The sequence below is a fragment of the Eleutherodactylus coqui genome, chromosome 7 (assembly GCF_035609145.1).
Source record: "Eleutherodactylus coqui strain aEleCoq1 chromosome 7, aEleCoq1.hap1, whole genome shotgun sequence".
Taxonomy (NCBI): domain Eukaryota; kingdom Metazoa; phylum Chordata; class Amphibia; order Anura; family Eleutherodactylidae; genus Eleutherodactylus; species Eleutherodactylus coqui.
The window spans coordinates 13,972,598-13,997,134 of NC_089843.1; the positions used below are offsets into that span (position 1 = coordinate 13,972,598).

General features: G+C 47.7%; 1 protein-coding gene across 1 annotated transcript in view; it reads left to right on the top strand.

Moving 5' to 3' along the window:
• Positions 1-7,612: 7,612 nt before the first annotated feature.
• Positions 7,613-24,537, top strand: part of LOC136573283 (uncharacterized) — a 59,580-nt gene continuing 42,655 nt past the window's right edge. Inside the window, exon 1 of the mRNA XM_066574583.1 lies at positions 7,613-7,724. Coding sequence (XP_066430680.1) covers positions 7,670-7,724 — 55 coding nt within the window. The 5' untranslated portion in view covers positions 7,613-7,669. The remainder of the gene's footprint in view (positions 7,725-24,537) is intronic.

The window sequence follows — 24,537 nt, forward strand, 5'->3', positions numbered from 1 at the left end:
CATGCACCTCAAGTGCTGAAAAACCTTATTAATTCTTAACATAGTAGTAACCAGGGATATAGGGTAGATGGGGTAGGGGGGGTAGGGTGGTAAGCATTGGAGGGGACCTATGTGCTTCCTTGGAAGTCTTGGTCGCCTATCAGCCGCGCCTGTGTCCTCTCTTAGCTCAGCGCTTTTATGAGTGCTCCGTTATCGGGGTTCTCTTGTTCTCTCTTTCCAAAATTGTGAAGAGTCTAGCACAATCAGGACTGCTCTAAATGGGATAGGTGTGTCTCTGATCCTCTGCCAGGGGAGAACAGAGGAGCAGCCACTGGAGAGAATGTTTTATTTGCAACTCCTTGGGACTTGTCAGACCCGGGGGAGCCGGAAGAACGCGGCAGGGCAAAGCAGGGGACCCTCCTGTTCATAACTTGAAGGGTTTGCGTAAGATCACCCTGGTGTGTGGAAGTGGTGTGTGAGTGAGAAGAGGACGGGATGTAGGGATTTGAATAAGATGTGTAGAGTGAAGGGGTGGGAAGGTGTGGGAGGTGGTGTGGTGTAGGCTTTTAAAGTCACCAAGGTATTTTGTAGTTCTTCATTAAGGGTAATATTTGATCTATTATCTAGATCTATGTCGCCAAATGTATTTTCTGTTTAGCTAATTAAATTAAAATAAAATAAGCTCTCCTTTATTTTGTTCCACATCGCCGCCCCAGCTGTGTATGTGTGGCATCAAGTATTGTGTGTGAGAGAGCTGGTGCATCTCTGTTAAGTAGAAGTTAACTAATGGCTTGCTCCCTCCATGGCGGGATCATCTCCTTGGTGTAGTCTGGAGTCTGTTGTGGGATTCGCCCAATAGCTTATCCAAGGGGACCAAATCTCCAGAAATGAGGTGTATGTCAAGTTCGACCAGCTAAGGATCTCTTCTAGAGATGAGCGAGCACCAAAATGCTTGAGTGCTCGTTACTCGAGTTGAACTTTCAGTGATGCTCGAGAGTTCGTTTCGAGTAACGAACCCCATTGAAGTCAATAAGCTACTCGAGCATTTTTTTATATGACTGGTGCTCCACTAAGGTTTTCATTTGTGAAAATCTTAGCAAATCACCAAAGTCACGTAAAAAACACAGAAATGGATAGGGCAGGCGAAGAGCAACATGCAGGGCTGCATTTCGGGCTCCGAGGTCTCACTATTAAGCCACAATAGCGGCAAGAGTGAGACACCCCCTCGCACTGTCAGCATAAAGATCGTTCTCCTCTGCCACAGCTGTAACAGCAATGGGCTGCCGGCGATCGCGGGATGAATTGTCGGGAAGGGCTTAAATATATAAGCCCTTCCCTGCAATTCATCCAGAAATGTGTAAAAATGAAAAAAATATATATATACTCACCTTGTCCCGGCAGACAGAGTTCAGCCGCGGCCGGCTGCAGTTCTCCTGAACTGCTCTCTGTAGTATTCAGCAGCCGGGGATTTAAAATTCCCGCCTGCTGAATGAGCTGCCTCTGATTGGTCACAGCCTGACCAATCAGAGGCAGCTCTCACTCACACCCATTCATGAATTCATGGGTTTTGTACCATCTGGATAATAGTTTGTAGTGGTTTTCCTGTAGCCGGATGCATTGGGAAACCCCATAAGATGATTTAAATATTATTTTAAGCTCCGCATCTGAGATTTTTGTGTCTAGCTCCTTTTCCCATGATGAGCTATAGGTTGGCTTAACTTGGTTTCTGGGTGTTGGGTAGTTTTTGGTTAGGGTTGAGATTTTCCTGTGTTGTTTATTTTGGGTGTTCATTAGTTTTTCAAAGTCTGTTGTTGATCTTGAGGAAGGTGTACCAATTTGAAATTTGAGAAAGCGTTTACTATGTGTGCTATATGTAGGTCTTGTAATTTCTTTTGGGGTATTAAAATGTTTATTATGGAATCGGGTTCTTTGTGGATATTAGATTGTAGGTCGTGAATTGTTAACCCCTCAAAGATGTTCCAGAGATTCTCCGGAATCCCGGTCTTGGGTTCCTTTATGGTATATGGCAGCAAGCTTAGGGGTGTCCTGGGGGAGGGGAGGGGGGCTAGTTCATAGGAAAGGGAGTCCCAGGTCTCGCTGATGCCCCTCAGCAGGAAGCTGAACTCTTTGGCCTGGTAAGTTTTGGGTCTAGGGAACCACATGTCCCTCTGGAAGTTACTCCCATGAATTGTTTGCACAATCTTCCTCAGTTTGTGGTTTTGTAGTGGGAACATTAGTTCAAGCCATCTATTAAGATTGATTGCCTTGTAGTATTCATGTACATCCGGGAGACCCACTCCTCCATACTGTCTCCTTTTAGACATCAGCGTGTAAGCTAATCTTGGGTGTTTATACTTCCAGAAGAAACATGAGAGTGAGGCGCTAATTTTCTTGAAGAATGAATTTGGGATATGAATTGGTAGCATTTGCAATTTATAAAGGATCTTAGGTAGAATGTATGTTTTAATTAAGTTTTTTCTCCCGAACCAAGAGATTATAGGAAGATTATATGAGGACAGGAGAGAAGTTATTTCTGTTAGTAGGGGTCCCAGGTTGCTCTCATAGAGTTTTGTTAGGTTATTTGTGATCTTAATATCTAAATAGTCGATGTGTTGGTCTGCCCAGGAGTAAGGGGAGGATTTCGTTACTTCCGCTACTCTGTGTGATGGTAAGGAGATATTTAATATGACTGATTTGTTTTTATTTACTTTAAGATTAGAGAAGCTACCGTAGAAGTCCAGGAGATTGTTCAGGGTGTTGAGGCCTTGTGTGGGGTTTGTGATGAGAAACAGCACATCGTCTGCAAATGCTGCAGATTGTATATGTTCATCTCCGATTTCTAAGCTTTTGATCCCTGGGTTTTGTCTGACTGCCTGAAGAAGAGTTTCTAGTGTGAGGATGAAAAGTGTGGGGGATAGTGGGCAGCCTTGGCATGTGCCATTTGTTATATTGAAGGGTTGGGATAGTATGTCATTTACTTTTATTCTTGCATATGGCATTGTATATAGGGAGAAGATGGCATCTATAAGTTTTATAGGGAATTTGAATTTATGAAGGACTGCTCTCATGAAATTCCAATCAACTCGATCGAATGCTTTTTCAGCATCGATTCCTAAGAATATGAGAGGGATATTCCTTTTTTGGGCGTATTGTATAGAATGTGATTCACACAAGTTCTGACACTGGATCCTCATCAGCTAAACCATCCATTTAGTCAGCATTCACCGTGGCCGTATATACACAGCTGATTATTGTGCGCGACTCATCACACAGCACATGGACATCTGGGTTGTGTGATGGGTGGGAGACTCCTATCTCTATGCACTATTCTCATGTGAGACTTTCAGGAAATTAGGAGATGCAGCAATTTATGTGTTACGGCACTCTGCCCCCCGAGCGCCAGGTGGGGTGCCCTGATCTTTCCGCACCCCACTGTCCCTGCCTACTTGCCTCGGCCCTGGCTAACCCCAGGCGGACACCTGGCGACTGACAAGAAGCAAGCTATCTAATGGGGGGAACAGTGCGCCGACAGGGGAGGCAGATGGAACAGACCAACAAAACTTACAAGGCTGGAGATGGAGCTCACAGGCAAACAGGAAGGATACTGGATAGCAACTAGTGCTGACTGAGCCAGACTAAACTAGAGGCTAACAGAACCGACAAGAGCAGACAGAGCAATAGGGAACCAGGGGGAGCTGACCGGCAACTAGGGACTGGCTGAGGATAACCGCAGACAGACTGGCTAGGTGCAAGCAGAACCAATAACTGGCAGTGAGCTCAATTCACTGCCAGTCTTTTAACCACAAGGCTCCGCCCAGGGGCGGAGAGTGGGAGGAGGCAACTCCACCCACTGCTGTATAAGAAGAACGGAGGAGTGCGGGCGGCACCCTACGGGCGGACACGCCCACGCCGCCGCCCACCGGTCGCCCCAAGCCGCTGGGATAACCCCGACACAGGGCTCCAGGCTGCCGGAGCGACGCGCGCCGACCACAGGACCCCGTGCCGCGCTGCATGGTAACATTACCCCCCCCCCCCCCCTCTGACGGGGGACCTCCGGGCCCCCGGAAACTCGACCAGGCTTATCCAGAAAGCGGCTGTGAACACGCTGTACCAACCCGAGAATGTGACCCTCCTGAGCGGACAGCAGGTTTCGACAAAGACTTATGGAACCCCCTGCGACCCCTCCTTTTGCGATTTCCAGGGGACCGGTACCCCTTCTGTCCCACCCTGTACGGCTCAGATACCGACAGACTCCTCACAACGCAACTGCATACGAGACCCCACCCCTTTCTTCCATCCCCCCTGCAGAGCATCGGTGGCGACATCGGCAGCAGGACAGGCAGACGGGGTATGAAGGGAAGTGAGACCTCGGGGACTGAGTGCGGTATCGACTGAGCAGGGAGGAAGGGGAGCGCGATGGCTATGGCAGGACGGCCCCCACTGGGTTAGCTCCCCAGTGGCCCAATCGAATTGGGGGTTGTGCAACGCCAGGCACGGCATCCCTAGTACCATGTCTACCGACATTTTCTCCATCACCAGGAATAATAGATCTTCCGAGTGGTGACCCCCCCACCGTGAACTGTAACACTGGGGTCCTCCATCGTACCAAGCCCGAAGCAAGAGGGGTAGCATCAATGCTAGCAAAACGAATTGGCGTCTTCCGCGCCACAAATTCAGCCCTCAGGGGCTCAACGAGACGCATGCTTATCAGGTTAGCGGCTGCACCGGAATCAATAAACGCCTGCCCTGGGCGGGAGAAGTTCCGGAATCTAACCTGGCAGGGTACCAGAAGTCTAGGACGTACCTGTGGTCCTAGGCGACCCTCCCTGCAATCGCCTAGGACTGGGAGTCTTTCTGCCAATTCAGACTGTGGACGCTGAGGTCTCAGGGGGCAGGTTATCACCCGATGTCCAGCTTTCCCGCAGTAGAGGCAGAGATGATGCAATAACCGAATCCGGCGTCGCTCCTTGGGGTCCAGCGGGTCCAGTTCCATAGGTTCAGGAACAGAGACTGGTACGGAAGAGGAGGGAACGGGATAAACGACCTCCCTGACTCTATGGGTCGGTCTATCTTGCTTCCCAGCCCTGAGCCTCCTATCTGCCTTCACCGCTAGCTCCATAGCCTCCTTTAATGACCCGGGAACGGGATGGGAGATCAACAGTTCTTTGACCGTGTCTGAGAGACCTTGCAGAAAAACGTCTTTCAGGGCACTCTCGTTCCATGCGGTATCACCCGCATAGCGTCTGAAGTTGGAGCAATAATCCTCCACACAAAGCGACCCCTGATGCAGCGCCAGCAACCTCGAAACCGCCAACCCCACTCGGTCCGGTTCATCGAAGATACCCCCGAGTTCCTGAAAAAAGGAGTCCACCGACTGCAGAGAGGGGGAACCCTCAGGAATGGAAAAGGCCCAGGTCTGGGCAGAGCCCCGCAGCAGGTACATTATAAGCCCGACCCTCTGGGCCTCCAAGCCGGAAGAACGGGGACGCATCTGAAAAACTTGTTCCTCTCCCCAGAGAACACCTTGGAAAGAGGGCACTTGGGTTTGGGGGCGTCCTGCCCCTGCGACAACGCCCACTGCTCCTGGGCCACCATGCGAGCTGACAAATCCCGGATCACCGGCACCAGGTCTTGCAGCTGGTTTGCAAGGGCGCTGATCACCGCCATGAAAAGAAAAACAGTATTTTAAAGGGCCAGTTATTATGTTACGGCACTCTGCCCCCCGAGCGCCAGGTGGGGTGCCCTGATCTTCCCGCACCCCACTGTCCCTGCCTACTTGCCTCGGCCCTGGCTAACCCCAGGCGGACAACTGGAAGGTGGTCCCTGCCCTAGCTAGGGACCTGGCGACTGACAAGAAGCAAGCTATCTAATGGGGGGAACAGAGTGCCGACAGGGGAGGCAGATGGAACCGACCAACAAAACTTACAAGGCTGGAGATGGAGCTCACAGGCAAACAGGAAGGATACTGGATAGCAACTAGTGCTGACTGAGCCAGACTAAACTAGAGGCTAATAGAACCGAAAAGAGCAGACAGAGCAATAGGGAACCAGGGGGAGCTGACCGGCAACTAGGGACTGACTGAGGGTAACCACAGCCAGACTGGCTAGGTGCAAGCAGAACCAATAACTGGCAGTGAGCTCAATTCACTGCCAGTCTTTTAACCACAAGGCTCCGCCCAGGGGCGGAGAGTTGGAGGAGGCAACTCCACCCACTGCTGTATAAGAAGAACAGAGGAGTACGGGCGGCACCCTATGGGCGGACACGCCCACGCCGCCGCCCACCAGCCGCCCCAAGCCGCTGGGAAAACCCCGACACAGGGCTCCAGGCCGCCGGAGCGACGCGCGCCGACCGCGGGACCCCGTGCCGCGCTGCATGGTAACATTATGTGTCTCGCAGCATCGCTGCAGGAGTAAAACTCGCCCACATAAATAATGGGATCTATTCTCGTGCATGTCACAATGCACAAAACGCACGCAATAATATCAGCCATGTAAAAGGCCTAAGGGCATGTCTACAATGGAGGCAGCTGCTGTGGATTTCTGGGAGATATTCTGTGGACATCCCGCCCTGTCCGGACGCACCCTGAGGAGTGCGCCATTCTGCAGTTCTTAGTCGCGCTGCTGTCCGTTTCTACAGGAGCAGTAAGCTGCAGGTCTGAGTGCAGCAGTGACATTATATCTCTTCCAACGGCCGCTGCTCTTTGTCCAGGACATTACATGGATGTCTCCAGTCATTATCTAGGCAGGAATTGGTGTCCTCAGCGGTGACGATGATAAATCTCACTGTTGTTGGCGGTGTGCGGACGGCTCTGGTCACGGCTGGCAGGTCGTCAGTACTGACAGATACGTCACATTCTGCTGTATGACCACTCAGATATCGCTTGTTGTCACTGGATTGAACCACGGAGCTCGCCGCGCCAAAGTAGAGCGGACACAATGGTGGGTAGATGCTTTATTATATGACAATGGTGATCACACCTGACGCACAGAACCAGCAGACCTTCCTGCCCGTCACAATGGTGGGTAGATGCTTTATTATATGACCTTGTGATCACACCTGGCGCATAGAACCAGCAAACCTTCCTGCCCGTCACAATGGTGGGTAGATGCTTTATTATATGACCTTGTGATCACACCTGGCGCACAGAACCAGCAGACCTTCCTGCCCGTCACAATGGTGGGTAGATGCTTTATTATATGACCATGGTGATCACACCTGACGCACAGAACCTGCAGACCTTCCTGCCCGTCACAATGGTGGGTAGATGCTTTATTATATGACCATGGTGATCACACCTGACGCACAGGATCAGCAGACCTCCCTGCCCGTCACAATGGTGGGTAGATGCTTTATTATATGACCTTGTGATCACACCTGGCGCACAGAAACAGCAGACCTTCCTGCCCATCTTACATTATCAGCTTTTACATCACACTTTTCTATAAATATTCAAGATTACCAGAAGATCCCAACTTTCACTTTCGCTTTCTCCGCCGTCTAACCTCTCCAGCTTCACTCCGCCCGGCAACTGCTGAGCAGCTGAAGACTTGTTTCATTGGACAAGACTGTAATTACCGCCCAACCAGAGCTGAGCGCCCCCTCCCATCTGCGGAGTCACTGACTGACGGATCCAGGTTTGGGAGAAGTTGTTTCTGCTCTTGTACCTCGGGGTCCCCGATATATCAATACGATGAAGATGTTCCCCCTCGTTGTGTTTCTCCTTCATTTAACTACAGCGTATTCTGGTCAGTATGTAGATCAGTTGTTATATCCCTTATCTGCAGTGTAATCTGGTCAGTATCTAGATCAGCTGTTATATCCCGTATCTGCAGTGTAATATGGTCAGTATGGAGAGGATCAGTTGTTATATCCCGTATCTGCAGTGTAATCTGGTCAGTATGTAGATCAGCTGTTATATCCTGTATCTGCATTGTTATCTGGTCAGTACGGAGAGGATCAGTTGTTATATCCCGTATCTGTGGTGTAATCTGGTCAGTATGGAGGGGATCAGTTGTTATATCCCTTATCTGCGGTGTAATCTGGTCAGTATGGAGGGGATCAGTTATTATATCCCTTATCTGCAGTGTAATCTGGTCAGTATGTAGATCAGTTGTTATATCCCGTATCTGCGGTGTAATCTGGTCAGTATTGAGAGTATCAGTTGTTATATCCCTTATCTGCTGTGTAATCTGGTCAGTATGGAGGGGATGAGCTGTTATATCCCGTATCTGCGGTGTAATCTGGTCAGTATGGAGAGGATCAGTTGTTATATCCCTTATCTGCGGTGTAATCTGGTCAGTATTGAGAGTATCAGTTGTTATATCCCGTATCTGCGGTGTAATCTGGTCAGTATGGAGGGGATCAGTTGTTATATCCCTTATCTGCTGTGTAATCTGGTCAGTATGGAGGGGATGAGCTGTTATATCCCTTATCTGTGGTGTAATCTGGTCAGTAGGGAGGGGATCAGTTGTTATATCCCTTATCTGTGGTGTAATCTGGTCAGTAGGGAGGGGATCAGTTGTTATATCCCTTATCTGCAGTGTAATCTGGTCAGTAGGGAGGGGATCAGTTGTTATATCCCTTATCTGCAGTGTAATCTGGTCAGTAAGGAGAGGATCAGTTGTTATATCCCTTATCTGCGGTGTAATCTGGTTAGTATGGAGGGGATCAGTTGTTATATCCCTTATCTGCAGTGTAATCTGATCAGTATGGAGGGGATCAGTTGTTATATCCCTTATCTGCAGTGTAATCTGGTCAGTATGGAAGGCATCTGTTATATCCCTTATCTGCAGTGTAATCTGGTCAGTATGGAGGGGATCAGTTGTTATATCTCTTATCTGCGGTGCAATCTGGTCAGTATGGAGGGGGTCTGTTATATCCCTTATCTGTGGTGTAATCTGGTCAGTATGGAGGGGATCTGTTATATCCCTTATCTGTGGTGTAATCTGGTCAGTATGGAGGGGATCTGTTATATACTTGTCTGCAGTGTAATCTGGTCAGTATGGAGGGGATCTGGTATATACTTATCTGCAGTGTAATCTGGTCAGTATGGAGGGGATCAGTTGGTATATCCCTTATCTGCAGTGTAATCTGGTCAATATGGAGGGGATCAGTTGGTATATCCCTTATCTGCAGTGTAATCTGCTCAGTATGGAGGGGATCAGCTGTTATATACTTATCTGCAGTGTAATCTGGTTAGTATGGAGGGGATCAGTTGTTATATCCCTTATCTGCGGTGTAATATGGTCAGTATGGAGAGGATTGGTTGTTATATCCCTTATCTGCAGTGTAATCTGGTCAGTATGGAGGGGATCTGGTATATACTTATCTGCAGTGTAATCTGGTCAGTATGGAGGGGATCAGTTGGTATATCCCTTATCTGCAGTGTAATCTGGTCAATATGGAGGGGATCAGTTGGTATATCCCTTATCTGCGGTGTAATATGGTCAGTATGGAGAGGATTGGTTGTTATATCCCTTATCTGTGGTGTAATATGGTCAGTATGGAGGGGATCTCTTATATACTTAACTGCAGTGTAATCTGGTCAGTGTGGAGGGGATCAGTTATTATATCCCTTATCTGCGGTGTAATATGGTCAGTATGGAGAGGATTGGTTGTTATATCCCTTATCTGTGGTGTAATCTGGTCAGTATGGAGGGGATCAGTTGTTATATCCCGTATCTGTGGTGTAATCTGGTCAGTATGGAGGGGATCAGTTGTTATATCCCGTATCTGCAGTGTAATCTGGTCAGTATGGAGGGGATCAGTTGTTATATCCCTTATCTGCAGTGTAATCTGGTCAGTATGGAGAGGATTGGTTGTTATATCCCTTATCTGAGGTGTAATCTGGTCAGTATGGAGGGGATCTCTTATATACTTAACTGCAGTGTAATCTGGTCAGTATGGAGGGGATCAGTTGGTATATCCCTTATCTGCAGTGTAATCTGGTCAGTATGGAGGGGATCTGTTAAATACTTATATGTGGTGTAATCTGTTCAGTAGGGAGGGGATCAGTTGTTATATCCCTTATCTGTGGTGTAATCTGGTCAGTATGGAGGGGATCAGCTGTTATATCCCTTATCTGCGGTGTAATCTGGTCAGTATGGAGGGGATCAGCTGTTATATCCCTTATCTGCGGTGTAATCTGGTCAGTATGGAGGGGATCAGCTGTTATATCCCTTATCTGCGGTGTAATCTGGTCAGTATGGAGGGGATCAGCTGTTATATCCCTTATCTGCGGTGTAATCTGGTCAGTATGGAGGGGATCAGCTGTTATATCCCTTATCTGCGAGTGGAATATAAACCTAGATCAGCCGCAATTACTCTCTGTACCAGCAATGTAGTTGTGCCTACAACTGTCTCAGGCTGCCCATATGCGGTGTATTCTGGTTAGTATGAAGGGGCATCAGTTATATCACTTACCTGCAGTGTATTCTGGTTAGTATGAAGGGGCATCAGTTATATCACTTACCTGCAGTGTGTTCTAGTTAGTATGAAGGGGCATCAGTTATATCACTTACCTGCAGTGTATTCTGGTCAGTATGAAGGGGCATCAGTTATATCACTTACCTGCAGTGTATTCTGGTCAGTATGAAGGGGCATCAGTTATATCACTTACCTGCAGTGTATTCTGGTCAGTATGAAGGGGCATCAGTTATATCACTTACCTGCAGTGTATTCTGGTCAGTATGAAGGGGCATCAGTTATATCACTTACCTGCAGTGTATTCTGGTTAGTATGAAGGGGCATCAGTTATATCACTTACCTGCAGTGTGTTCTAGTTAGTATGAAGGGGCATCAGTTATATCACTTACCTGCAGTGTATTCTGGTTAGTGTGAAGGGGCATCAGTTATATCACTTACCTGCAGTGTGTTCTGGTTAGTGTTTCAGACGGCTGTATGCACAACTACAGTCGCCGCTACGGACCATGGTTGTGTATGGATGGCTTTTTTTTTCCTCCCTACTCAGCCTCTTCAAGCTCCGCTGCATAGCGCAGGAGTTTGGAAAAAACACCAGGGAGATAAGCCCTGCCTTATATTTCCTGCATGTAGGTAATTCTATGTACGGAAAAGATAAGGTAAGTCCTATCTTTATAGGCCGTACAATCAACGGATGAGAATCTCGATAGTGAAAAAACAACCATTGAAATCAGTGGTTTGTTTTGTGCCGTTGTGTATGTTCATGCATTTAAGCCCTTAAGCCCTTCAAACAAGTGTGTGCAAAAAAGCTCCCGTAAGCACCGCAGGCGCCATGAGTCATGCAATTTTGTGCATATTACTCTACTTTTTGTGCTCGTAGGACCGATTCACATGGGCGTGGGACACACCCGCACATTGATTTAAAGGCTATTTAGCCTAATGATGTCCTTTTTTTCCCACAGAATTGCATACCATATTGCACCATTACTCTGGGATTGAGTGCACATTTGCACATCCCCCATAGACGTCTATGGGGACCTTTGGTGGAAAAAAGGCTGTGGAGAATGAGACCATTTCAAACAGTGGGTTTTATTTCTGCGTATTTCGTGCACAAATTGTCCATGCGCAAATACGGTTGTGTGAAGCTGCCATAAGGACTTCTTCAGACAGGGCAGTTGTGCGAATACGCTCAATGCTACAGAGAATATTCGTACATGAACTTGTCCATAGTCTTTTTTTTTTTTAATGTTCAAACTTTACACTATTGCATGCCCCCCCCCCCCCCCTCCACCCAGAATGAGAGGTCCTGCCCTATCTTTCCTCGCAGGTATAGAAACACTATGTGCAAGAAAGACAGGGCAAGGCGAGAATCACGCTATTAAAAACTAGACCATTGAAATTAATGCTTTCATGTCATCAGGTTTTGCTAAATTTAATAAACACGGTCATCGGTTTAAGTCTTGTGGTGGTTTCACATCTGCGTTGGAAACTCTGGTCGGAGTTCCATTGCAGAACTGGCACAAAATACCGGAAGACATAGTGCTTTCTCTTCTGGCGAGGCCGCTGAGCAGAAAGCCAACGCACCCTATTGATGATGGTCAATGAGGTCCGTTGGGCACTGTTTTGTTCCGTCCGAAGACGGAGCCCTTCTGTCACGGGATTTTCCTTTCCTGCTTCCCGAACAGAGCAAGAAAGTGGAATCCCAAGTACCTTAATTATACACAATGCCCATTAGGGCTCATGGCCACGGGCGTGTGCATAAATCGCCACAGGTCTCTGGCAGAGACCACCCATGGGCTGAGTATACACCGCGCATGTCTGGAAATATGGCGTCACGAACAGGCACAGTGTGAATTTTTTCCTTTTCTTTAAATCCCCTGCTCAATACACTGCCCATACACAATGTATTGCATACAGGCAGCGTATCATATGCAGCCCATAGAAGGGCTCTGTATCATACGCAGAGAAATAGAGCAATTTATTTCACTTGCGTATGTAAACGCAATATCCACACACAGGTGGCCATTGACTTTCATCACCTCCATTTACCACATGATATACGCGGGGAAAAAACTCCTGTGGACATTCAGCCCTTACGCTGTATACACACTAGTATACACAAAATATGAATTATACTTCATAAACACACCACACTGCATACACATTAACCCCTTAGTGATCACCCATACATGTTTTGTAAAAACATATTGGCCCTGTAGAATAAAGCTGCGCGGTTGGGGAGGCACCAGAGGCAGCTGACAGCTTGGAGCTGTCACCAGGGTCTGCAGTGTGTGGTCTCCAGTCACATGATTGGCGTTATTTACAGAATAACGGCAATCACATAAAAGTTTTTAAAAAAAGCGATTCCAAAGTTTGTTTCATTTCCCCTCACGGTTATAATCCATGAGTGAAGATAAAACTACTCACTTAAGGCCTCCGCACTGTCCCCAGACAGATTTTTCCTGCACAGACCTTTCCTGGCCTCTGCGCATGCGCCAGTGAGCAATATGACGGGCAAATGCACAAAAGACGGGGAGGGCCAGGAAATTTTAAGTCTTTGCTTCCGCTTATCAAAGATAGCTGAGAGCCTGGAGCTGTGTCCAGAGACCGGGGTGAGTACCTCTTTATATGATTAGATAATGGCGATCACATGATTGGAGCCAAAGTACGGGCCATAACTAGGTCAGCAGGGCTGTGGGCGGAGGCCAGGCATAACAAGGACGTGGGGGACGTAAGGGGTTAACAGGAGAAGGAAAGGCAGGGTTTGTGCAAGTAAAAGGAGGAGGGCAGAAAGTGCAGGAAGAACAGTCAATGACATCACGAAGAGAAGAGCAAGAAGAGAAGGAAGTTCGGTATGCGGAAAATAAGTTACTTACTGAGGGAGATTGAGCGGTTGATTGAAGATTTTTGTGTTCACGATGGTCCGCATGAAAGCTTGGCTTCAGAAGACGATTCAGTATGCCCTTTCGTTCAGCTGGGAGAGCTCCGGTGATCCCCTGGGAGATTTGAGCCCTGATCAGCTTCCCAGAGCCCACTGCCATCTAGGGATTCCTTTCAAATGACCCTCTAGGTCAGGTCTCTTCTGGTCCACCTACCAGGGGACAGGCCAAGCCTTGGAGGAATCCTGAAAGACGTCAGGGCCCTGCGCTCTGGTCTAGGCCTTGCTCCGAAAAGTGGGTGGGGCCCAGGCCACGGCTGACTCCAGGCAGCAGAGAAGGTGCAGGGGGCGCTCACTTGGTGATGAATCGGTTACGGAGTGTCCTCACCGCGGTACTGCAGCGGTGCAAGTAGCTGCAGGTTCTAGGAGTCCTGATGGGAAGGGTCCAGGAGAGCAGGCAGTCTTGGGTGGACAACGGAGGGTCAGCTCAACTGCACAAAGGAATGGTTCGTCTGTAGAGACATCAATGTTGATTTCAGGAGATGAGGAGTCTTCACAAATGTTTCGGAGTCCAGAGAGAAGAATGCATGGTGGTGTAGGAGGTGAGGACATATTTTGACAGGAGGCAGAACCCGTGTAGCCGGGTAAGTACACGTCTATATTGTGTCTGATTAATTTAGACAGCAGCTTAGGGCACGCGAGAAGCAGTTTTGTTAGGGGTCGGGCAGCGAAGTAGTAGGCTTTGGTGCCCGGGAAGATGTGAGGAACAATTTGGGGTGCTTAAGGGAATTGTTAACAACGTGTGAGAGGGGTGCTGGGGCAGGCGTGAGAAGTGAACCATCTCCAGTTACAGTATGGTTGGCACTGCCAATGCCAACTAAGAGTATGAGTATTTCATGTGGGAGTTCGGCGATGGGGTTAGAGGGCATCGTAGGTGATGGTCGCTGTTCAGACTGAAGAAGACTGAGAGGGGATTCGCTTGGATGATAGGGCAAAAGGGGAAGTTTACAGGTTTTCCGAAGGTTCATTGGGGTACATTTAAAAAAGGTGAAGGAAAAATATGGCCAGAAGAGTATGTGGAGATATTTTCACTCCTCCCTTTAGAAGAACTTTATTTGGATAAGGGGAAGAAGACAGAATATAGAAAGGAGGAAAAATGGAGATGGCGCTTGATTCCGCAGGCTTTTACCAATTGGCTGCAGGCTTTTGCCATTTGAGCGGGCGTGATCGGCGAAAAAGCAAAAAAGATAGCAAAAAATGTTGTTGCTATTTGGATTCCATTGGGCAGGTGTATAGGGTCTATGGGGGCAAACTTGGCTGCGGTATGATGAGCAATTTAGGCAAAGAAAAGCAGTTTATCCAAGTTTTACATGGGATCATAAGGATATAGGCCTTTGCTAAGGATGATGGCTTCGGTGAGATAGGGTCAGCCCTTTCAGGGGGAGCTGGAGCATCAAGCTCCAACAGTACTTCACAATCAGGAGGACAGTACGGACAAGCGGGGGGAATAAGTTGGGAGTCTGCTGACTGTTCAATGAGAGCCAGTGCAGATTCAGGAATAATTGAGATTTCAAACCTATATGTTCACAGTGTAATGGCACATCCCACGGGGCTGTCAGATGTTTTAAGAAGGGAAGGGGAAAGGAACCAGCTACTAATAGAAAAGGGTAAGATGATGCCTTACCTAAATAAATATCCGGACAGCGTTAAAGCGGAGTTGTTACAATTAGGTTTCCGCAACAGTTTTAACCCCCCCTTCCTTTACATAATTGGTTCCTTTTATTATTAAGAATGTTTTGTTTGCCATGATGTATCCCGAAGTTGTTTCTGAAAAATTGGGGAAGGGAAGGAGGTGTTGAGGAACCCAAAAAAGGAACCAAACACCATTTTTCATATCCAGAAGTAGTGTCCGCAATGGTGGTATTGATTCTGAAGTTTATTCGGTAGTGTATACATCATTTGATGGGGCCATGAGTTGGGTTAGAAAATACAGAAAAGGGCTTTATTGGCTAAAATGGATATCGGGCAGCTTTTTACCTTCTACCAGTACATCCCGAAAGCTGTAGTTTATTGGAGTGTTACTGTGAAGGGAGATATTTTGCAGATAGGTGTTTGGCTATGGGATGCGCGATTTCATGTACATATTTTAAAGCATTCCTTTAATTTTTGGAGTGGGATATAAAGGAAGTGCCCGGGATTGGCTCAGTGATCAATTATTTGGATAATTTTCTTTATGTGTGGCCAGCTAAGTCGCCAATATGCTCCTTTCTGCTAGCCACAGTAAATGGGTGGCACATCGTTTCAGGCTACAGTTGGCCCTGAAAAAACTGAAGGACTGTCAATATTTCAGAATTTTGGGGGGGCATTACCAGTGACTCAGAGGCTATGGAGGGCAGGCTGCCATGTGAGAAAGTACAGGCGTTGCATCAAGAGCTCCGGAGGGCTCAGCAAGTAAACAAGGTTACGCTATTGGAATTACAATCACTGTTGGGTAAGCTTAATTTTGCATGTCGAGTCCTGCCGAAGGGTTGTTTTTTTTTTGCAGAAGATTGGCAGCCACGATGTCGGGAGTTAAATTATTTGTTTGGGTAGAGGGCATAAGGAGGATTTGGCAGTATGGTTATCCTTTTTACAACGGTACAATGAGAAATCAGTGATCATTGCAGACGTTGCGGAGAACTCTGATTATAAGAAGTTTACAGATGCGACGGGCAGCGCAGTTTTGGGGGCTTATTTACAGGGGCAATGGTGTGTGGAATCAGGTTTGGTTAAAAACTTGTTGGTACTGGAAATGTTTCCGATTATTGTCATTATGGGGTGACTCCTTGAGGGACCGGAAGGTGTGCTTTCATTGCAACAATTTGGGGGTGGTACAGGCCATCAATAGTTTAACAGCATCTTCTCCCCTGGTGGTGAGTTTGCTGCGCCATATGGTTTCACAAGCCTAGTTAATAAACATGTGGGTGGTGGCGGTGCATGTACCAGGCATAGAAAATTTAATAGTGAATGCTCTCTCTCCCTTGTTTTCAATGGGAGCATTTTCGAGAGTTAGCTTCAGGGGCAGAAGGAGAACTTTTGGAAATTGGTCGGCAAGTAGCAGAACACCTGACATGTAGCTCAAGGCCAGAGCTGGATTGCAGGCCACCTTCGACACCCCTAGGATAGGGAATGCCAATAAACGGGATAAGGAGGTTGTAGTTGTCACAGTGACACCACCGTTCCCACACACCAGTATGCTACACAGTGGAGAAAATAACACAGAGACTTGTGTGTAGTACCTCGGGTCCCCAGGAACTGTTAGGGCCTGGTATAACTTTACTTAGAAATAAACTTTAGCAAAACAATTATTCAAGAAATGCAGGTACAATTTTTTTAAGTGCAAGCAGGCTAGAGCTCACAGGTCAGGGAGGATACACAGGATGAAACCGGTCCTACAGTCCACGTTATCTGTACAGCACCTATCATGGACTGGGAGCACTCCAAAGGATAAAGGGAGGTAGGGGTCACTCTGCAGACACACTGGCAAACAGTTATTGACTTAAAGGATTAACAATAACACCCTGCATGGCAGGCATGTGGGTGTGTCTCAGTAGTGTACCTCTATGTGGTGATCCTGACTCTAGACGGCCGCATAGATAAAACCTTTGGTCTGAATTGGTACCTGTACAGTGGATTCCTCTATACAGAACTATTGGGAAGTGCTCTCTCTCTTAGGATCTTGGGACTCACTCCATTCACATCCAGAATCCAAATGTTATGTAATATCTCTCCTCCTCTTCCATTTTCAGCTACATGGAAGATGAAGGTGCTTCCATGTGGCTCTGTGTTAGGACTCTCTCTGAAGACAAGATGGAAGACCCAAGATGGAACTCCTTTCCTACTCTCAAACACTCCTATTTATACCTTCACTCATACCACATGACATGACAAACTGATACATTTACATGCAGGCAATGATTTTATTACTGTTAACCTCTCAAGCGCCACAGCTGTGCAACACACACTGGGTATGACAAGACAAGTTTTGCACAGTGCATCTACATAGGACAAACATGTATGACATTTATGGAGGGGACCAGGATGGTGTTCTGGGCCACTACAAGTGGATCATTTGCGCCGGGTACAATGGGAGCATATGAGGAAGCATGGTGGGAGTGGAAACAGTGGGTGGAGTTTTTAGGAGACCTAAGGACCGACGATGACAAAATGGGAGCGTTATTATACTGGTTGGGGAATGCATCTATGGCTAAGGTAAATCCATTTATGGCTGAGCTGGTTTTTGTTTTGAAATTGAGGGGAGGTCAGGATGTGAAAAAACGCTTTTCAGTAGGACAAACCCTAAAAGGTTTTCGAAAGGGTAAAGGAGACCAGATAAACATAGGCCGGTGTTTAACGTATTGGAGGTTTTGGTGGTTGCACTGGAAATAATTTGTACAGGGGTTTTTGAATTTGCTTTAAGATTGTTTTTAGCATTGGTGTTTTTTTGAGCATTGTGGGTAGGGGAATTGGTTTCTCCTAGTAAGACAAAAGGGGGGGTGTTTATATATGGAAGAATTAGACTTTTGAATGAGTGGCTTGAGGTTTTCATATGCAGGTCTAAGACAGATCATCTTTATATGACAATTTTAGGGGGCACGGATGTGCCCTGTTGGGTGTTGGGAGCTCTATCAGTCGGCTGGTGCGGAGTCTGGGCAGTTGTTGAGGCATGCGGATGGGTCCTTTTTATCCAGGTTTAACTTTTCCTGCGGGGTTTCGTAAGGCTCTAACGAGCCTGGGTCTGGGTAGTTTCTAGATTTGGGTCCCATTCTTTTAGGGTGGGGGCAGCGACAGAGGAGGCTAATTGAAGATTGAGTGCCATGGTAATTAAGAGGATTAGCAGATGGGAGTCAGGAAGGTTTAAGTCTTATGTTAGACCGCAGTTGTTATGAAGGGGGTGGGATCTAGGGTCTATGTCTCTTGGGGGAGGGATTTTGTTTGATTGTGGGGTTTTTTTGTTCTGTTAAGTTTTATCTTTTTTTACAGATCTTCGCCCGGTGCTAGCTTGGATTCTAGAACATTTGTACGTTTATTGGGGTGCCAAGGGGGCGAGGTTGGGACGTAAGGGAAGACAATTGGGTTTTGCAGAAGGAGTGGCGGTATTAAGATGGATAGGGCTATGGCGAATGTCATGGTGCAGGGCCCTACCGAAGCTTCACCATTTAGTGGGATTGGACAGGGCACCGAATATTCTGGTGCTGCATGTTAGTGGGAGCGATTTAGGAGGGAGGCCTTCTCGGGAGCTATCTAGAGATATCCGGTATGATATCTTACGTTTGTTGATGTCATTTTCAGGATTGGTGGTTACATAGGTGGAAATTGTTCTGCAAAAATCATGGAGGAATGCAAGATCAGTGAAAAGGTTAAATAAGGTGCAGATTAAGTTAAATAAGGAAGTCGCGAGCTTTGTAGTGAGAAATGAGTTGCAGTGCGACATGTAGATTTGGAAACTGGCCAGGGGAATTTTTGGAGGAATGACACTGTTCTCCTGAACGAGGTGGGAATTGACATGTGGTCATTGGTGATACAGTAGGGGATTGAGAGGGCATTGTTTGTGTGGGGTGCGGTGCCCATCTGAGGTGCTCAGATCGTGCTTGCTGTGGCAGGGGTGGGTGCTTGGAGTCAGCTACAAATAATTGGTTGGGGGGGTGGATAGCCACCCTCCCCCTCGGTTTATTGATGGTTGGTATTGGGCCTATAATAAAATGGCTGCTGTGGCCAAAATTACTCAAAGAAAAGGTGTGTTGTCTTTAATCAGGTGATGTGGAAGTGGATGAATATATTTTAGTTGGTAATAGGTAAGCTACAGTAGGGATCGACTGTTATACCCATGTCATGATCTACCTTAGGGCTCACACCCACTGGCGATGCGACTTCCCTGCGATTCGAGAGTGAGTAAAAAGGCATGATAATGAAATAAATGGTTTCATTCTCATTTGCGATGTTTTCACTGTAATCTTGCATTGCAAAGAAGAATGTGCGATACCGCTCATTGTTTTCAATGGGGCCGGCGGCAGCAGCGCCAGCCCTATTGAAAACATAGGGAGTGCATCGTGCTCCCCTGACACAGCTCTGACAGCTATGACAGGGGATTTCTTCATCCCCGCAGGGACCGGGGAGGGGCTGAAGGAATGCCCTGTCACAGCTGTGGCAGAGGTTCGTGATGCTATCCCATTGCATTCAATGGGACCAGCGCTGCTGCAGCCCCATTGAAAGCAATGGAATGAAGGCCACCATTGTGGTGATGATTTCAGAGGAAGGGCTTTAAGTATAAGCCCTTTCCTGCTAGGGTTTGCAGCAAACATGGGAGGAGGGATACCTAGTTTTATTGCCCTATGTGCCTATCCCAACAGGGCTTCCGTAATTACCCCTGTTTTAAGACCTACCACACAGTTTACATTATTACTTTTATCTAAGATTTAGGAAATGGCAAAAGGAAGCGGGGAGGGGATTTTTTTTTTTTTTAGGGAGTCGCATTCTGCCATTTTTTTAATCTGCGGATGTTTCAATAAAGATGAGGCTTTTTACCTACGAGCTGATATTGTGAAAAATCTATTCCCACTGTGCTGTTTCCTGAATGCCTATGGATAGCAGCCGCGTGCTGACAGGACTATTTTGACCAACTGCAATCCCTTTTACTATATATTACATTAGTAAGTGGCGCATTGCACCAATAGAAACACTGGTACTATAAATAATACTAATAACTAGTAACATCTTACAGGTTAAATATCATTATGAAAATTCTTGAAGTTTGGAAGTGAACATCAACTGACAACTTGGAAGAGTAGCCATGTGGTGATCTGCAACGTATGCTATATATTTACAGACCTACCAGCGGAAAAGCCAAACTTCACCTGCCACATATGCTAGCTTGTGTCTCTACTGGAGGAAAAGATGCATAGACTTCAGGAGAGAAAAGCTACATTGTACCTCATTAAGGTCTTAAACAGACGAACGTGTTTGCTGAGCTTTTTGTAACAGTGAAATTCACACCCGCAAAATGTAACGCAGCGAAGCCATTGATTTCAATGGATTTGTTTTCGGGAGAGTTTCTCATGCAATTCCCATGTGCAAGAAAAGATAGGCCTTGCCCTATCTTTTTCATACGTAGTTTTTATACGCGCAAGAAAGATGGGTCCTGCCCTATCTTTCTGCTTTTTCTGGGGGGGCGCAAAATATCGCAGGGTTTGAACAGAAACCTCAGTGAAGACTTATAACTTGTTCATGGGCAAATACGCTCTATAGCGGCAAGTATATTTGCGCATGCGTTCGTCTGTTTAAGCCCTAAGGGCTCAGTCACATGGGCGCATCGGCACCCGTACACCGGCCGGCGCCGATGCACCCGTGTGACTGACAGTTAGAAGACGGCCGTCTCTCTCCAGCGCTGATCATAGAACACATGACCGGCAATGGAGCCAGTCACATGTTCTTCCTCCCGGCACTGCAGAGAGACGGCCGTCTTCAGGTACGTCCGTCTGCCGGCTGCAGTCACAGCCTGACTGAGCCCTAAGGAAGACGAGGATTTCCTTGACAGAACCGAAGTAACGTTTTGGAATATTGAAGGAAAAGGAATGTCCAGTGTACCTGAAGTAGTCGAGGAATGGAAGCATGGGACCCAAAGAAGCCAGAGGATCAGGAGTCAGTCAGCAAGCATACTCCTCAAGAACCGGTACCGGGCTCTCATGCTGGAGAAAAACAAAAATATATGTGAAGAAATGACTGGCCACAAAGAACTGTGTAGTAAGCACTCAAAAACCTCTTGAATGAAGAAAAGGAAGTGTTATTGTGAAAAAGAAAAGGAGAACAACGAAGGGTGCTGTTTGAAGACCGGGAATATCCTCACAAATACCCTCAGGTGCACAAATCAAAAATGTGTATCAAGACTATAGATGAGCGAGTATACTCGCTAAAAGCAATTGCTCAAGTGAGCATTGCCTTAGTGAGTATCTCCCCCGCTCGAGACTGAAGGTTCGGGTGCCAGCAGCAGGCACGGAGCTGCGGGGGAGAGCGGGGCGGAACGGAGGGGAGATCTCTCTCTCCCCCCCGCTACCTCCTGCTGACAGCCGCTACTCACCGCTCCCCCGCACCGCCACCCGAACCTTCTGTCTCGAGCAGGGAAGATACTCGCTAAAGGCAATGCTCACTCGAGCAATTGCCTTTAGCGAGTACACTCGCTCATCTCTAATCAAGACTCTTCAGTTCTACAGTTGACTATCCATTCCTATTGATACATGTAGGGACAAGTAACCCTGCAGAAAAGGACCTTGCAACGATCTGCAGAGACTTTGAATACCTCTAGAGATAAGCGAGTACCAAAATGCTCGGGTGCCCGGTACTCGAGTTGAGCTTTTTGTAATACTCGAGAGCTCGTTTCGAGTAACGAACCCCACTGAAGTCGAGCATTTTTCAAGCTGACCGATGCTGCGCATAGGGGATGATTTTTGAAACACTGGAAAACCTCAGAGTCATGGAAACACCACAGAAACGAATAGGGAATGGCAGGGGCAGCATGCATGGCTGCATCTGAGGCTCCCAGGTTGCACTACTAAGCCGAATAGGGGGCAAGAACCTGGCGGTCACCCCCTAATAATTTACTTGGGACAGACCATCATTAGCAAGGCACATGCGTTGTCACATCTTAGCTAAGCACCTCACTGAGTGCAACAAAGGCCAATCACCACCTGCAGATGACACCGCTGCCTCTTCTCCTGAGTTACATGCTGGCATTGCTGTACAACACACACACCCCCCCCCCCCCCCGCATGAGTCTGCGTCCACAGGGCACACAAAATTTTCCCTGCGCAGCGTTCAGCTGGCCTTATGCCACACGCTCGCTTCATAGCCACACCACCCTCATGTCGATTTAGAAGTGCGTCTGCGATGAAGAGGAACTGGAGACGCACACAGCAGAGGGGTGGCAGAGCCTGGCAGCCACCCTCCTTGAATGTGTTGGCGATAACCCACAATGCTGTTGAGAATTGATGATAAATTGACGTCCGATCATAATTCCAATCCTGTGCCACCTCCGTCACAAAATTGTCAGGAGCCGCAAACGTAGGCATAAAGGGGACTCAGATGCCAGTACTTCTACGCATCTCCACAATGCAGCAGCACATACTAACACCAAAGATTGGGTTGAAGCAGGATCTGTCGCAAAAGCAGCCACCACAGTTATACAGTGACCCTTTGAAAGTCTCAGTAAATCAGTTACTTTCCTGTGAACACTCCAATCCAATATCTCGAATAACTGTGGTAACACGAAACATGAGAGATTATACATGCCGCCCAGCACTGTTCCCCAGACCCCAAGGAGCAGGAGGAGGTGGCATAATACACCCGAGAAACTGTGACCAAGGTAGGACCCGCAATACTCTGTGTGGGAAGCACGTGAGCGGGCCCAGGGTCAGGCTCGGTCACAGCCTCCACCTGGTTAACCTAATGTGCCGTCACTTGCGGCTGCTTTAATCGCTCCAAAGATGGGATGAACCACGAAGTACCACAGGCCAAACCAGGCGCAGTTGCCACCCACCTGGCCCCCCAGGGCCTCAGCCTCTGCCCACACCCTCCGCAATCATGGGCATAAAGCGGACTCGGATGCTAGTACTGCTGTGAACTTCTCATTAATTTAGTTATGCTTCTTTTGATTGGTCCAAACCAGTGTCTCAGATAACTGTGGTAACACGAGAGCAAATGCATGTCGACCAGTGCTGATCCCCAGACCCCAAGCAGGAGGAGGAGGTGGCATAATAAGGCTGAGAAACCATGACTGAGGTATGACATGTAATACTCTGTGTAGGACGCACATGAGCGGACCCAGGGCCAGGCTCGGTCCCAGCCTCCACCTAGTTCACCCAATGTGCCGTGAGTTACATAGCTATGGAAAATCCATGTGTCCCCACACAATTCATTCGGTGCATGTGTCAGATAGATGAACACCGCAATGGGAAACCTTTGTGCACCCACAGCATACGCAAGCCCATGTAACCAAAAGGCAGTATTACACATGAAGAAATGACAGTGCCCAAACATGGCGCAGTTGCCCCCCCCCCCCCTTCAGGACCTCGGCCTCTGCCCTATACCCTCAGCAATCATGGGCATAAAGCAGAGTCGGAGGCTAGTACAGCTGTGAACGTCTCATTAAATCAGTTACGCTTCTTTTGATAGGACCAAACCAATGTTTCAGATAACTGGTAACACGAGAGCAAATACATGTTGATCAGCGCTGATCCCCAGACCCCAAGTAGGAGGGGGAGGTGGCATAATAAGCCCGAAAAAACCTGACCGAGGTAGGACACGCAATACTCTGTGTGTGAAGCACGAGAGCGGGCCCTGGGTCTGGCTCAGTCCCAGCCTCCACCTGGTTGACCCAATGTGCCGTGAGTTACATAGCTATGGGAAATCCATATGTCCCCACACACCTCATTTGGTGTATGTGTCAGATAGCTGAACACCGCAATGGGAAACCTTTGTGCACCGACAGCATAGGAGAGCCCATGAAACCAAAAGACAGTATTGCAGATGAAGACATGACAGTGCCCAAACATGGCAGAGTTTCAGTAACATTGGTGTACCAAGAGTATAGACGAACACCTGAAAAAACTTGGTTACCAAGACTACAAGTGTACCCCTGAAAAATTACTGAACCCCGAGGGCAGGTGAAACCTTTAAACATTTTTTAAAGATACAGCTCGTTGTTGCTTAATTTGTAACAGACCCTGGAGGCAGCCCTCCGAAAAAGTTGGTTTGAGTCAAACTTTTAAAACTTTTAAACAGAGCCTTATGGGCCACAGAAAAATTGGGAGCTCAGCGTGATGACAGGCTGTTTTAGGAGGAGAAGTAGGAGGAGCAGTAGTAAAATCCGAGAGGGATAGACAAAGCTAATTCTCCCCTTTTTTGAGGTGATAGAGGATGCATTTTGCTCCTGTTGCAGCAAAAAGAATCTTTAGGATCCGCTGCTTTCCGCCGGTGTAGAAGAGAAGTCTGGGGAAATCTAGCCTTTGTTCATCTTTATAAGGGTAAGCATGTCGGTGCTGTCAGTTGACAGGCGGCTACGCTTATCCATGATGATTCCACCCCCCCCCCCCCCAGCAGCATTAAACACCCTCTCTGACAAGACTCTAGCGGCAGGGCAGGCTAGCACCTCCAGGGCGTACAGCGCAAGTTCGTGCCACGTGTCCAGGTTTCAAAACCCAATAGTTGTATGGAGCAGAGGCATCATGGGG